At 45.4% G+C, this 15542-nt stretch overlaps 1 protein-coding gene across 1 annotated transcript in view; it reads right to left on the reverse strand.

Moving 5' to 3' along the window:
* Positions 1-1386: 1386 nt before the first annotated feature.
* The window catches only part of LOC8029521, a 130215-nt gene continuing 116059 nt past the window's right edge, over positions 1387-15542 (reverse strand). Inside the window, exons 4-5 of the mRNA XM_040504782.2 lie at positions 5771-5913; positions 1387-2718 (exon numbers count right to left, since the gene is read on the reverse strand). Coding sequence (XP_040360716.1) covers positions 5810-5913 — 104 coding nt within the window. The 3' untranslated portion in view covers positions 1387-2718; positions 5771-5809. The remainder of the gene's footprint in view (positions 2719-5770; positions 5914-15542) is intronic.

A 15542-nucleotide genomic window follows, 5' to 3' on the forward strand; every position in this document is an offset into this window, starting at 1 on the left:
CCCATAAACGTTCCTAGGTGCGTCATGTTTCAACCGCAACGTGCAAGGAAAACGTCGCGAAGGTTCTGACTGCGCAGATTTAATTTCGGAGCCATACAGTATGTAAGGCATCGATATGATTTGCATGCGCTCCGTAGACCGCAGTGAATCGCTCACTAAGTGGTCTACGGGAACAAAGGCGCACATGAATTTGTTAGTGCGCATAAATATGTCCACACATTTTAACGCTGTTCTTGTGTAAAAGGGGCGGCTTTCTGTTTTATTCCATATCAATAAAAAACGGCGAAAAGACGTGCCGTGTCTTTGAAAGAATTATCAAAAATTTTGATTCAAATTATTTTTATGGCATTTAGCCCAACCGCAGAAACAAATAATCACTGTGGGTGTGCAAATACCTGGCTCTTAGACACGAACCTTTCCGACCGCGCCACCATTACAATATAAAATGGTAGACGCAACTGCGAACAAAATCATGCATTAATATCAATAAAGTCAATTCTTATCTAATATCTGTAATATATATATATATATATATTTGTGCATCTACTCCCTACATCGCTTCTGCAAATTGGTGTTGAGTGCAAATGCTGGTTGTTACCTGCATTTGCACTCAACACCAATTTGCAGAAGCGATGTAGGGAGTAGATGCACAAATATATATATATTACAGATATTAGATAAGAATTGACTTTATTGATATTAATGCCAAAATTACCAAAAGACTTCTATTGATGTAGGCGCATATGGCGCTTCTCCACACGCAGTTTGGTATTTTTATGAAGAACTGATGACGTTTAATGGGGCTTCAGGTAATGCAGATAGTCACTCGTGCTAACTTACGAAACTCAGCAAATCACATGCGACGGATAGCTGTAGGGTACATGCATGGGCGATCAATGCGAGAATCCAAATAATACGAACGTAACGCACCAGCATTACCGTGCATATCATTATGAACAGGCCTTGTTCGTAGTACGATCGAATATATTTATGCTACTACGGCATCAAAAAATAGAGCACCGATTCCCCGCATCAAAAGAAAAAAAAAAAGGCTTTTCTTAATCTCTTCAATCGTGTCTTTAATTATTTGTGATACATTAGAATTTCGTTTGAGATATTTCTTAGATGAAAAATCGCACTTTACCCATCCTTAGTGTTTTCCCATTTCGTTCACCGAAATCTATGCGAAGCGCAAGTAAGTCGGCTCTTGCACAAAGGGTTGCGATGATGTCAGAACGCCCAGCTCTTATTGGCTGATTGAAGAACAAAATAGTGGGTAGGCCTCGAGGCATCTAGCATTGAGGTATATCCAGTATCCTTTCAATCAAATCCAATGAGAGCTCGGAATCGGACGGACGTCAACGCAACCCCTGCGCAAGAAGCAGGCGACATGCCCTCCGCATATTCCGCTTCACATAAAGTTCGACTGCAGACAAGGCTACGATCGGATGGAGCCAATCAACCAACGCAAAAAGTGCAAAGTCATGGCACTCGTCGTCTTTGAGCGCTGGCCGTCTCCGGTTAAACCAGACAAGTGTAGTGAATGCGTTGTGATCATGAGCTGTGATTTCTGCTAGATTGGCTTATTTAAGGCAAATATGAAGAACACGAAAACTCTGCACATTTAGGGCTCCTTAATTGGCTCCGTCGAATAGCAGCGCTGGCTGCGGTAGGACGTAGGGTGAAACGAAAAAAAATAGCAAAAGTAGTACGCGTAATACGCCATTGATAACCAAAACCTGGCACGACTCATTAAACACATACCGACGATATGTTTGAGGGATATGATATGAAAAGTATATTCGTTCGGTAAGCAAGTATGGTGCGAGATATCGGCTAATGCATTTAACTAAATTGATCGTGCTATCAAAAAAATTAAACCAAGTACTGGGTGTAATATAGTGACTAATGTGTGCGCGTGAAACAATTCCTTCCTAAACGCTGTTGCAAACAAAATGTGCTGCCGACAAATTTTTTGACACGAACTAAAGCCCCAAAAGTATCAAGAAGCGATGCATTCAGCGAACAATGAAGATGGCGTTATATATCAGAGAAGTACTCTATACTGACATTGTGCCGTTATAGACTCAAATGCTCCTTTATTGAAAACTCCGAGATATATAAAATAAACAAACAATAACAGCACTGTTTTTTTATTATACCACCGCCGCAAACATGCAAACGTGTAGAAGGTGCCCTGGCTACTCAGTATATTAAACTTATATTGCCCCTGTCGGAATTAGACATATCTCGCACGTGATGTCAAGGTGACTAGGCTTGTTTTCACGGTGATCCAACGTCGCCTTTCTTTCTGCGGTTAAGAAGGAAAATAAGCCATAAAGAAACACAGACGAATTAGGAGTGAGCGGCAGTCGTATGGAAGTTCCCACTCATGTTTGTGGGAGCGTCGAAGAGAATGCGTCGCAGGCATAATACTCGGTGTGTTTAATCTGTCGACTGTTCCACACATTTCACACGTGCACTAATGCGATCACAGAACGCTGGCAGAGAACGATCGGCGATGAACATGGGGAGGCACTCATTTTGGTCGACGGTTCTCTTCTGAGATTTTTGCTGGACGACGCCATGGCGCTGAAATGTCCTAGACGTCAGCGATGGTATCCCAAGAACGGCGGGAGTCGTGGTAGCTGGAAACTCTACGGATTTGGTCTTGCAAAGGTCTCAGTGGGGTTGGTTTGTTCTGCGCTCGAGGAAAATCTGAAAAGAAAAAAATGTCCACAATTTTTACCTCATTTGCAATAGAGAATTTGTTTACATTACAAAAGACTTATTATTCCTGCAGTCAAAAATGTCCTAAAATAATGTACGACGAAAACCGGCAAACTCGGCATTTCCAAAGGTAGTCATATTTGTTTCATTTTGGGTCTTGATAGCGATGTTTTTGATGTATGTAGTTTTGTGTTTATATTTCTGCGTATAGTACTGTGTACTTTTGTGTATATATCTTTGAACATTTCTATATTTGTACTTCTCACTTTTACCGCTATAAAGCCCTGTTCGCGCTGAAGTTTCAATTTAATAAACAAATGAACCTGAGCAAGCCCTATCCATTGTGCAATGTCGTCACAATCGACTTCTTGCACTCAGTTCAAAAAGCACATACACCCACAAAGGTTAATGACAGCAATATTCCTGGTGTCCTCCGTGTGATATATTACTAAAAGGTGTACTTATCATTTTTGATCAATTTTTTTCTTTATTTATTCTTGCGAAAAAGCGCTCAGTCTGATTATACACTTATAAATTATCGATGGCACCTATAGGCAAGTTTTCGCGCAACAATAAAAAATGAAATCCTATAAACTCTACGTAAAATTGACAGAATAAAACAAGGATAAAACCTGATCGCCTTCACCAGTCCTATAAACTCCAGCTAACGCAATCGGGTAAACAATGTTTCTTGTCAGCCATAAATTGTTTGGCGAAATCAGTGCGATTGCCAATATTTGAAAAGGTTCATTTTAAATCAAAATTGTTTTAATTCATTAAATTATTTTATACGTATACTCTAGGTATGTACCCTTAACAACCTTCGAAATAAATGAGGTTGAAACTTTGAGTGCACGCGATCCCAACTGTACAGAAAGTTTCGCAGAAACAATAACTCTGTTTCATTTATTTCAAGGTTAATCTACGCCGCACGGAACGCTCAGTCTCCTGCAAAATGTAGCGGTAGCGATTGGGGACAGATGTCAAAGTTTCAAAACTTGTTGTGATATTTTTGAAAATTTAAAGGGGAATTAGAAAATCTCGAATAATAAAATGGGGCAGTTCGGGGTAGAAGACGCCATTTATTTTTGTATATTCAGGGCCTCCTTTACTGCCTATTCATAATCTAAAATGTCGGGTTATTTTATATTACCACATGAATCAAAAACAGTTATGAATATTTTAGTACCTAATCCCAGCCGACTCGACCAATACTTGGATGGATGCTCAGGCTTCGGCAATGCACAGTTTAATTTAGGGAGAAGTAAAACATATACCTGGCTCTTTATTGTTTTAAACACTGGGTACATCTCTAGCATATATTCCTGACATGTGGCCACCATAGAAACGAGAGTTTTGTGTACAGGGTGTTCCAAAAACAAATTTAAAGGGTTTTTTTTGTGTTTTTTTTTACTGCAAAAATAAACGATGAATGGTCGAACGCTCATTCTCCGGCGAAATGGCAGAGTGAGGCTCGAACCAGATGCCATTGTTTGCGTACGATCCGATATTTTATTCAAAATTCATTGGTGATTTTCTGAAAATTTCATTGGGACAACGGGGCCCATTTTTGCACGTTTTCGGTTTGTGGCGCTATAGCGTACAGTGTATTCGAAAGCTCTGTCCGCCATCATTTTCTCATTGACTTTTCAGAAAACAACTTATAACTTTCAAATAAAATATCGGTTCGCGCAGAAACTTGGGCCTCTGGTTCGGACCTATAGCGCTACCTCGGAGCGGAGAATGAGCGTTGTGCGGTGCGTAGTTTATTTTTCCGGTGAAAAGACCCTGTAAATGTTTTTTTGGGCAAACCCTCTATACAAGCGAATGTTGGCAAGGTTATACTCGGACCCAGCTCAGCTGCGGCGTGTGTGAACCGGGGACAGCGTCACTCTATCGTACCTCATAGCTTTAGGCAACATTCCATTCACTTCTGATGCTTCATTTTATTTTCAAGTTCTTTACTTAATTTGTTTTCGATCACATGTTATATCAGATACGACAGAAGCAACCTGCATTTCCGTACAGACACTCTGTCAAAACGCGTCAAGTAATCGTACTACTGGGTACTATCAAATTTAAACCATATTACCTGTAAGAGCCCGATTACGAAGGCGAAAAAAATTTTCATATATAAGAGAAAACAAAAATATCGGTTGCCAAGGAATTCGTATACAAATACTTATTGTAATCTGTTTTCTTGGTCTTTGGTTCGAGCGAGTACGAATAAACGCAGACAGCTGTATGCGTGCCCAAAGCACAGGAGAACACCTAAGACTGGTGAGCAGAAATATAGTTTTCTCAAAGCCCGTAAAATTCACATTTGAAAGTGAAATTCTAGATTTACGAACAAACCAAACTGATATTTTGATATTTTCAAATGTTTTTATCTGCTATTGTGGATATCTTGCAGGCATGCTCTGGCAAGAGGATGCATTTTTAGTACTGAATATAAAGGTGGCCAGGAACGGGTTGCAACAGTTGCTGGCTTCATGAACAGCTATTAATTCAGAAACGAAATGTAGTTTTAATAAGTCTTACAAATTCTTTAGCAACAGATTTTTTTTTTGCATCTAGTACGATAATGCTGTTTAAACATCGCTGGAGGGACTATTCGAACCTAGAAAATATAAGAACGTCTTTATCAGGGCCGACCCCCAATGCTCACTGTCTGCGATATATATTTGTTTTTGTATTTTTGTTGGTAAGGCTTTTTAATAGAGTTTTTTTTAACATTGCGTTTTGTAGTATGTGTACTTGAAACAATTTGAGCATTAATTGAACATTTTCCTACAATAAATTAAACGGACTTACTAACTGCCATAGCGCCTTGATTATTCTCGTTGGCGTAAAATAGTATGCGACCACTGCTCCATATCTCAAGAAAAATAGATTAATATAAATTAATGAACAAACATTTAGTGAAATATTTCTTAATTATAATTCTTGAGTTATTCCCAATCCTCGAGTTATTGCAAGGGATCAGTGCAGGTGGACCAAGAGTTTGAAGATGAAGAGCTTCAAGCATTGAGGTGCTCACTTCCATTCGTGCTTTGCTTTCACAATCCCGGCTCGGCCGCTATGTCCCCGTTCGGGCAATTGTGATGATGGTAGCTGCTCCAACGACTGCCGCCCATGTGGAAAGATGCATCTGCGAGGATGTTGCTCCGCTCACCAGGCTTCCTAGAATTAAGAAAAAGGAAAAGAAAAAAAAAAAGAGAAAGGAACAAGGAATCGGAAATCGGTTAGCTTGTCTCATCTTAGATATTCGGATGCAGGGCAATAATAGAAGAGAAATGTGTAAAAGAAAATAGTATTTTTCAGAAAACATTAATTTTATTAGTTTAGAAAGAATAGTGTTAAATCCAAAGAATGGCAGCTAAGGAAGTGCTTGTAAGCGTGAAATTTCTCAATTACGACCACTTAGTTTCCTTTACAATTGAATATTTAGTTTAGTACTGATTCCCAAGGTTTCACGCGTATCTAAGATGAAGTTTTTTTTTCTTTTTATTCATTTTAAGAGTGTGTTGCCCTCAGATAATCGTGAGTATCCGCAATTTTACTTGAAGAGGCGAGTAATACTTAATCAAATCTTGCAGGTCGTGTATCGGATGCGAATCGATGTCTGTTGACGCAAGTTGATTGCTCCTTTCGTTATTTGGAAATTAAATCGGGTTATAAACTACATAACGCTCATAAGGTTGAAGTTGCCGTAGAAAGAACATGACACCTTTCGGTTATGTCTTTACTAAAAGAACTTTTGTTTACTTTCTGTTTGCGAGCTGGGATTCCGCAAATGTGTTCCCTTCACCCTGTGATGCGATAAGTCATTTTCGTTACAGAACACGCTTTTCTGATGTACTTTCTTCTTTCCTCGAGACGACTGCCAGGTCTTTATTGAGTAGTTTTGTTCAGATCTTAGCGTGGCCTATGATGAACTTAAAGTAACTAAAACTGGCTCTAATCTCGTCATTCATAGTTTATTACTATGCTAGAGAAGATAAAGAGAATATATCTGCCCGAGTGACTTTCTGTTGAAGCTGACCTAGCACTAATAACAGTTCAAGATAGAATTATAAAAATAAAAAAATAAAACTTTTCGCGTGATAGATTCGGCTGCTCTAGAAAACAACTCAATACAGTGCTCGCAAAATCTGTGTTGATGCTGCTCTAAACATCAGGAGGTGGGTTAGACGTGGGTACAGAAATACTTATCCGTGCAGTACTTGTATGAGTTAGCCGCTCATTGTAAATAACAAAACAAACTACTTTATGTTCTTAACATATTTCCCTAATATATCAATATAAAACCCAGCAAGATGTTTCTACAAGGCATCAAGAAAAGAAAGCAACTATATGCTCTTTAGAAATTCCCCGCTAGTATAATTATGTATGGAGGAAGCAAGGAGCCAATGGCTAAGACACTTTCAAAATTAAGAAAAATGCTGCTGCGTGAGAGGTGTGCTACTCAGAAATATAAGCGGCGCACACACGTGGAGCAAAACACAATTCTACCGAATCTCCCTGGGGGTTGAAAGGATGTGTTTTGAAATGCTCCCATGTTCCTTATTTCAGCTGTAAATAACAATGCATGGATCACCAATGTGTGAAGAGGTGTTCACAAGAAATATTTACTCTGTTAAAAAGTGTTCATTCTTAATTACATGTTAATATAATGTAGGTTTCATATAATACAGTGCATAATATTATGCAAGAATATGCAATATAATATACCGGACTCAAATGGCATAATATTTGTCATGTAAATTTGTAGTAATGTCAAAATATTTTAACCGCGTGACGCGTGTACATTTTTATTACTGTGTAACAGTCGAGACAATTATCCTTTAATCGAAGCCATTTAATATAGATTATAGCAGTGTACCTCTAGAGCGCTTCTGAGGTCGATGTTTTTGTCTTCATTTATAAAAAAGGAGAACATTTGTTTTTGGGAGATTTCCCCTCACCGGTGCCGAAGGGCAAGTAGATGAGGTTGCTGCTGCCAAATAATATTTAAAACTAAACGTGGACATTGACAGAAAGAAAGCAACCGGAGAAAGATAGCAAAATAACACGTAGGCGAATCACTATATAAGGACACAAGCGAAAGTAAGCAAACTTGATTGAAAACCTCAAGAAATGTTTACTCCCTTATGGCGAAACTTCGTTTCCGACGAAAGAAAAATACAGTGGCGTACGTGCACTACAGGCACTACGCAGCTGGGAGATTTAATGCCCCAGAAAACGGCTTCCCTAAAGTGCGGGCACAGTTGTGCAATTGGACCCAAACACTACACGCTCGTGTGAGTAATCTGTAAATAAGTTATTACTACTAAGTTTGTTACATTGAGCAGGAATGTCGGTCAGCATAAGGAAGTTGTGGGTTTGTGTTAGGTATGCATAACACGGGTTTATTTACAAGGCCGATTTTGGCCGCGTACAAGAGTCGAAGAGGTAGAGAACGGAATGGCGAACAGTAAGTCCTTCCACGTCCGCCTACTGGAGGATGGCGCTGCTATCGCTCACAGTTGCCCGATCTGCTGCATACACAACATCCCTTCTTCCCTATGGAACGTAGTCCTGGTAACGCCGTGGGGGTCTTCTCTCACGTTGAGGGTACCTAGAAGCTCCTGTTGTTGCAGGTTGGATGGGAGAGCTCTGCTCCTTTGAAAGGCTTCCAGGCAGGTTAGGACCGTCGGGTCTAGGCAAGGAGGTGGTGGAGCTGGCGGGTAGACTTGGACTTGGAGAATTTTCGTTCACTCCCGGCAGTGGTGGGTCCTTGCCAACCACAGGGGAATGATCACCATCGGTCGTGTCACCACAAGTGTCACTGGTGGCTCCACCAAGGTCTAGTGGACTGGCACGGTTGCGGAGTTGATCAACGTGCCTTCGCCAAACGCGACCGTTGGACAGACGAACTTGGTACGACAGGGGTCCTGTGACTGAAGCGATGAACCCGGGAACCCACTTGGTGCTACCTTGATAGTTCCGTGCATACACCGCATCGCCGGGACAGAACTCCCGAACTCGTTGAGAGCCATCTCGGAAGTAACGCTCCAGAGATTATCCATCCAGATGAAAATCGGGATGCAGACGGTCTATGGCAGATCGCAGTCGTCTCCCCATCAGAAGTTCAGCCGGACTCTTCCCCGCAGTTGTACTGGGTAAGATCTGCTGGGGGGGGGGGGGGGGGGTGGTCCAACAAGAAACGAGACAGCTTGGTTGCCCAATCTCCTTGAAACAACTTGCGTAGCACTTGTTTTGTTTCCCGTACCATCCTCTCAATCTGCCCATTGGAGGACGGGTGATAGGGTGCGACTGTAATGTGCCGGATCTGATTCTTGGTTGCAAACTCAGCAAACTCTTCTAACGTGAACGCAGTTCCATTGTCCGACACTAAAACTTCGGGAATGCCAAAGCGAGCAAACATTGCTCGAAGTTCCTTGAGTACTGCTCTGGTCGACATTGATTCCATCAGGGAAACTTCCAACCACTTGGAATGCAAATCGACGACCAACAGAAAAACCTTCCCTTTGAAGGGACCGGCAAAGTCGATGTGCAAGCGAGACCAAGGGTTCTTCGTGAACTCCCATGGGTGCACCGGTGCCTTGCTGGGGGCTTGTCGAGTTTCTTGGCACATTTGGCAGCCAGCTACCTTGCGTTCGACGTGACTGTCGATGCCCGGCCACCACACTGTGCTGCGTGCAAGACCTTTCATCCGCACTACTCCAGGGTGCGTGGTGTCTAGGGTATCAAGGAGTTGAGCCTGTGCGGGACCCGGAATCACAACACGAGATCCCCAGAGCACACAGTTTCTGTAGCTGGACAGTTTGTTCTTCCTGGCCACAAAGGGGCGGAATTCTTCTGGCAGCTTCCCTGAAGGCCAGCCTTGCAAAATCCAGCGGTGCACACGCGACAGAACCGGGTTAGTCCGTGTTAATGCTGCGATCTTGGTAGAATCTAGAGGAACCTCCGGCGCTGCCTCCAGCAGCAAGATGTCTCCCAATGGTGGCTCGTGCTCATTCTTGACAGGAAGCGGAAGACGACTGAAAACGTCGGCATGTGGCAGCTTGAAGCCAGGTACGTACTACAGTTCGTAGTTGTATGCAGAAAGTTGCAGACTCCAGCGCAACATCCGAGGTGACAACACGGCAGGAACAGGCTTGGCCTCGTGCAAGAGGCCCAGCAACGGCTTATGGACTGTCAAGAGTTAAAACTTCCAACGAAAAACGTACTGGTGGAATTTCCGCACACCAAATAGCAAAACCAGAGCCTCCCGGTCTATCTGCGCATAGTTACGTTCTGCTTTTGACAAAGTTCTCGAGGCAAAGACCACTAGTCGTTCAGCGCCGTCCTCTCCCACTTGGCTCAGTACAGCACCCAGCCCGCACGGAGACGCGTCACAGGCCAGCCTTATGGGACGTGACACATCATAGTGTGCTAAGACGGCCGACGATTCCAGCAGGCTCTTGGCACTCTGGTACGCCTTTGCTTCAGTCTTTGTCCAAATCCATGCCTTGTCCTTGTCCAGGAGGCGGTAAAGTGGCTCCAACACATGTGAAGCTCCTTTCAGGAAACGGCCATAGAAATTTAAGGCTCCCAAGAACGACTGTAGCTCCATCTTGTTCACTGGTTCCGGAGCTTGCTTGATCGCTTCAACTTTTTCACCCAAAGGGCTTACTCCGTCCTTGTTGATACGGTACCCCAGGTACGTCACTTTTTTGTCCCTGAATGCACACTTGACGGCATTCAGACGAAGCCCATCGTCTTCGATATGCTGCAGCACTTTACGCAACCGTTCGTCGTGCTCGGCGACTGTTCTTCCACCAATGAGGATGTCATCCAGAAAACACTGAACTCCTTCGAGTCTGTTTAGTACTCCTTCCATGTAACGTTGGAAGATGGCTACTGCCACTGCCACACCAAACTGCAATCGCGTCACCTTGAACAGGCCCTTGTGTGTTGTCACGGTCTGCAGCATGGCGGTGTCCTCGTCGACACAGAGCTGTTGATAAGCTTGATCCAGGTCAAGCCGGGAAAACAACCTCCCAGTCCTACGAGCAGTTGCTCTGGAGTGGGCAATGGGTAAGTCTCCCACTTGATGACTGGGTTGAGCGTTCCCTTGTAGTCTCCACAAATCCTTATCTTTCCATTCTTCTTTGGAATCGGAACAATAGGCGTCGCCAAACGAGTATGCTTGACCGGAACATAAATCCCTTGCTCCACTAACTTCTCGATGGCTTCGTCCACTTTCGGCAGAAGAGCGAAAGGTACTTGCCGCGACTTGTGGAACTTGGGTGTGGCTTGCTCCTCCACTTCAATCCGCACCAGAGGACCTGTGCTCTTCCCTAACCCAAGCTTGAACAAATTTGGGTAGTCCTCCAGCAGAGTTTTGACACTCGTCACCACCTTGCGTACAGCTGGCTGGCCTTCTCCGCTGGAACTCTTGGAAACTGGAGCTCCGTTGAGCTGGTGCAGTCCTTCCAGGGATATGCATAACGGTTGAAACCAGTCTCTCCCCAGGATGCTGATTCCAGACCCTTTTGTGACGAGGAGAGGTAGCTTGCACACTCTACCGTTGTACTTGACAAGAACTTCCACTTCAACCACGATCCGAACAGGCTGCTGTGTGTAGGTCCGCACTCCTCTGGAACACGGTCGAAGTGCCTTCCTCGAGATTCCGAGCTTGCTCAGCATCCTCAGGTTGACAATGGAACAGACGGATCCAGAGTCCACTTCCATCGATACCTCCTGTCCGTTCAGGGTGACCGTTGCCATGAAAGCCGGCAGTCCACTGGTGATGTGGTAAAGTCCGTACACTCCTGAGCGTCCCAACTTGCCTGGGCGTTTATTGTAGCTCTTGACCCTGCTCCTTGCCTGTTCCTTTTGACGGCAGGCTCGAACGATGTGCCCCTTTCGCTTGCAGAAATGACACTCTGCGTTGCGGAATCCACAGCTTGTAGCGTCGTGGTCGCCGTTGCAGCGGAAACACCGCCTTGTTACCGTCACTTTTGGCTCTCTTGAGGGTTCTTGTTTTCCGCCCGGCTTGGCACCCTTGGGCACTTGATTTATCCGATGTAAATCGGACGGCGCAGGCAACGCTCCTCTGATGTTTTCCGTTTGCCGCGTGGCATACTCGGCAGCGAAAAGCCTTATCGTACGCTTTCTTGAAGTCCAACGTAGTCTCGGCCAGGAGACGCCGTTGCAGCCCTTCGTTCCTAACGCCGCAGACGAGACGATCGCGGAGCATGTCTTCCAGGAAGACGCCGAACTCGCAGTGCTCGGAGAGTCGGCGCCAGTCCGCGACGAATTCCGCGATGTCTTCACCAGGCTGCTGACTTCGTTTGTGGAATGAGAAACGTTGTACGATTAACGAAGGCCTTGGCGTGAAGTGGCTTGTGAGTTTTGAAACGATGTCCGCGTACGGCGTCTCTGCCGGCGTCGCCGGCGAACACAGCGAGCGAAGGATAGCGTACGTAGCCGGACCGCAGACGCTGCACAACACTGCTCTCTGCTGCTGCTCCTCGACCACGCCGTTCGCCGCGAAGTAGAACACCAGGCGTTCCTTCTACGTAGGCCAGGATTCTTGGTGGTCCGGCGAAAACTCTTCCATGTGGCCTAGTCGACGGCTCCATATCACATGAGCGAATGACATTTTAGCGAAGAGCGACATTTGAGCGAATCGACATTTTAGCGAATAACGGGGGCGCGCGTTAACCCATCCGCCGCACTGCGCTTTACGCCGCTTCGCGGCGACAGTCTCCGGCGGCTCATTGCAAAAATGTGCACCCATTTGGCCCACCCGAAAACGCCGCTTCGCGGCGTTCGACTATTCGCTAAAGTGTCATTCGGTGAAACGTGGGCGTTCGCTAAAACGTCATTCGATCAAGTGAGTGCCTCCCCCTAGTCGACCCATGAAGACGTTCGAAACGCTAGGCTTAGCTTCCGAAGCCATCTCGTTCTGCCCGCTGCCGCAGCCGTTACGCAGCCGCTCGCCCTCGTTGCCTCATGTGGAGTCTCGCCGCTTGTTTTTGCTTCTTCATGCGGCCGCCGTCGCTTACCGTTGGTCTGTGACCTCGTCGCCAAATGTTAGGTATGCATAACACGGGTTTATTTACAAGGCCGACTTTGGCCGCGTACAAGAGTCGAAGAGGTAGAGAACGGAATGGCGAACAGTAAGTCCTTCCACGTCCGCCTACTGAAGGATGGCGCTGCTATCGCTCACAGTTGCCCGATCTGCTGCATACATAACAGTTTGTTAATATAAAAGAGCGCCACACTAAGTGTAGTCAGTAGAGTGCTTTCTAGATTTGTACACGTCTCCGTAGTGAAGATGAAAAAGCAATATACATATTAAGATTTTAATACCCAAACACCCAATGCATTTGCAATCGATTAATCACCTGTTAAATTGTCAGATATTCTACACCAGGTGAACTAATACTCCTACAAGAGATTGCTCCGCGCACGTAACTCAATTGCGTTAAATGAAAAGGTAATGTTCTGAGGATTTACGTTTACCATTTAGGAAAACGCAAATGTTTTCAATAAGAAATATTTTTTTTTTCTACTGCGTGCATGTGTATACTCCGACGCGGCGATTTAGTTTTAATTTATACCGGTGAATGTTCATCTTCTAACTTTGTTTTATCGAGTCTAAGACAACAAGAAAATAGCTTTTTGTCCCAGTCATATATGAGAACAGGCGCTTGCATTAATTTTCTTTGTTTCTATTCCATGCCTCTTCTATAAGTCTCCGACAAAAGCTCAGGGGACAAAATCTGACCGGACAGATGTTCACCGGAAAAAGGCTCACCGCTCTTACTCGTGAACTTGGCGAAAAGCTCACCTGAATAAAATTGTTTGGGTTTCTACATGAGCTCAAATAACACGACGAATTAAACAGCGCATTCTATAAGAAAGTGTGACTCGCGCAAGTTAGGTTTCTCGTTGATGGAAATAATGATTACTAATTGTATTTTTAAAGGCCACAACAGCCTCCCACTGCCTGTAGCAGTTTTTGCGTGCATCTGTGAAGCTGATAGTCAACGGACAGCTTCCTCAGGCGGTTGTAAAGGCGCTTCCTTGCTTTCCGAAACTTCTTCACTGGGAGTTCTCCTTGGCGTGCTTGCATCAAAGCAATGGTGACCAACACTTAATTATTCTGTTAAGTATATTCGATCAGCCTCCAGACACTTGGATGGGCCTATCTCACAAGCTTGTTGAACCTGTTGTTCTACTTTTCACACGAGTTGTTGGTCCTGTTTTCGTCCTTTAGCGTGGCCTCGTATACATTCCACAGTTCCGGATGAAATTATGGTTGTCGTTGGAGCACGGTTATTTTCCGCGATCCCCTCGTAAGGAAAATCCCAGCCCAACCTCTAAAAGTATCACCCTGATTTTTAGTTAACCGGTTCAAAAAATATACAGGGTGTCCCCAAAAAGCTTTACACCGCTTTGTTATCCGCGAAAATAAACGATTCGTCGCCGAACCCTTATGCTTCCCCCAAATGTAGCGCTAGAGGTCCAAACCAGATGCCAAAGTTCCAGCACAAATCGATATCGTGTTGAAAAGTTATGCGATTTTTGTTTTTGAAAATTTCAATAAAAAGTGGAAGCCGTTTACAACTCCCTGTAACGCCGAATTTGAGCGCAGCTCTTGAGGAGGAGGAGGGAAGTTTACAGGGGGTGGGTGGGTCCCGTGACCTTGGGGAGTCACGTGACGATGCCGATGACGTCATCAGTGACGATGAGGATGCGGATACCGATGACGCCATCAGTGATGATGACGATGACGATGCGGATGCCGGTGACGTCATAAGTGACGTCACTGATGACGTCATCACCGATGACGATGACGATGCGGATGCCGGTGACGTCATCAGTGACGTCACTGATGACGTCATCAGTGCCGATGACGTCATCGGGGGTCACTTGACCTCGGGGGGAGGAGGGTCACGTGACCGCGGGGGAGGGGTTCACGTGACCTCGGGGTGGTCACGTGGCCTGGGGGTCACGTGACCTAAGGAGTCACGTGACCTAAGGAGTCACGTGACCTAAGGAGTCACGTGACCTAAGGAGTCACGTGACCTAAGGAGTCACGTGACCTGTTGCATGCAACCTGTTACATCTCCCCTGAATTGCTGTATCTCAGGTTGCATGCAACCTGTTGCATCTCCTCTGGAATGCTACATCTCAGGTTGCATGCAACCTGTTGCATCTCCTCTGGAATGCTACATCTCAGGTTGCATGCAACCTGTTGCATCTAATTTAAGTTGCTGCATCCAAGGTTGCATGCAACCTGTTGCATCTCCTCTGAGTTGCTGCATCTCAGGCTGCATGCAACCTGTTGCATCTTCTCTGAGTTGCATGCAACGCGCGGTTACGCCGACGCCGACGGCGACGGCGACGGCGACGGCGACGCCGCTCAGGCTGGTCGCGGGCCCCTAAGAGCTGCGCTCTAAAAAGCCGTTTACAACTCCCTGTAACGCAGAATTAGAGCGCAGCTCTTGAGGAGGAGGAGGGAAGGGCACTGGAGGGGGTGGGTCAAGTGACCTCGGGTGGCGGGGGGTCACGTGACCTTGGGGGTCACGTGACAATGCTGATGACGTCATCAGTGACGTCATCAGTGATGATGACGGTGACGATGCGGATGCCGGTGAGGTCACTAATGACGTCATCAGTGATGATGACGATGACGATGCGGATGCCAGTGACGTCATCCGTGACGCCACTGATGACGTCATCAGGGGCGATGACGTCAACGGGGGTCACGTGACCTCGGGGGGGGTCACATGACCTTGGCAGGGGGG

This window comes from Ixodes scapularis, unplaced genomic scaffold (assembly GCF_016920785.2).
Source record: "Ixodes scapularis isolate PalLabHiFi unplaced genomic scaffold, ASM1692078v2 PGA_scaffold0__279_contigs__length_252992795, whole genome shotgun sequence".
In the NCBI taxonomy this organism is placed as follows: domain Eukaryota; kingdom Metazoa; phylum Arthropoda; class Arachnida; order Ixodida; family Ixodidae; genus Ixodes; species Ixodes scapularis.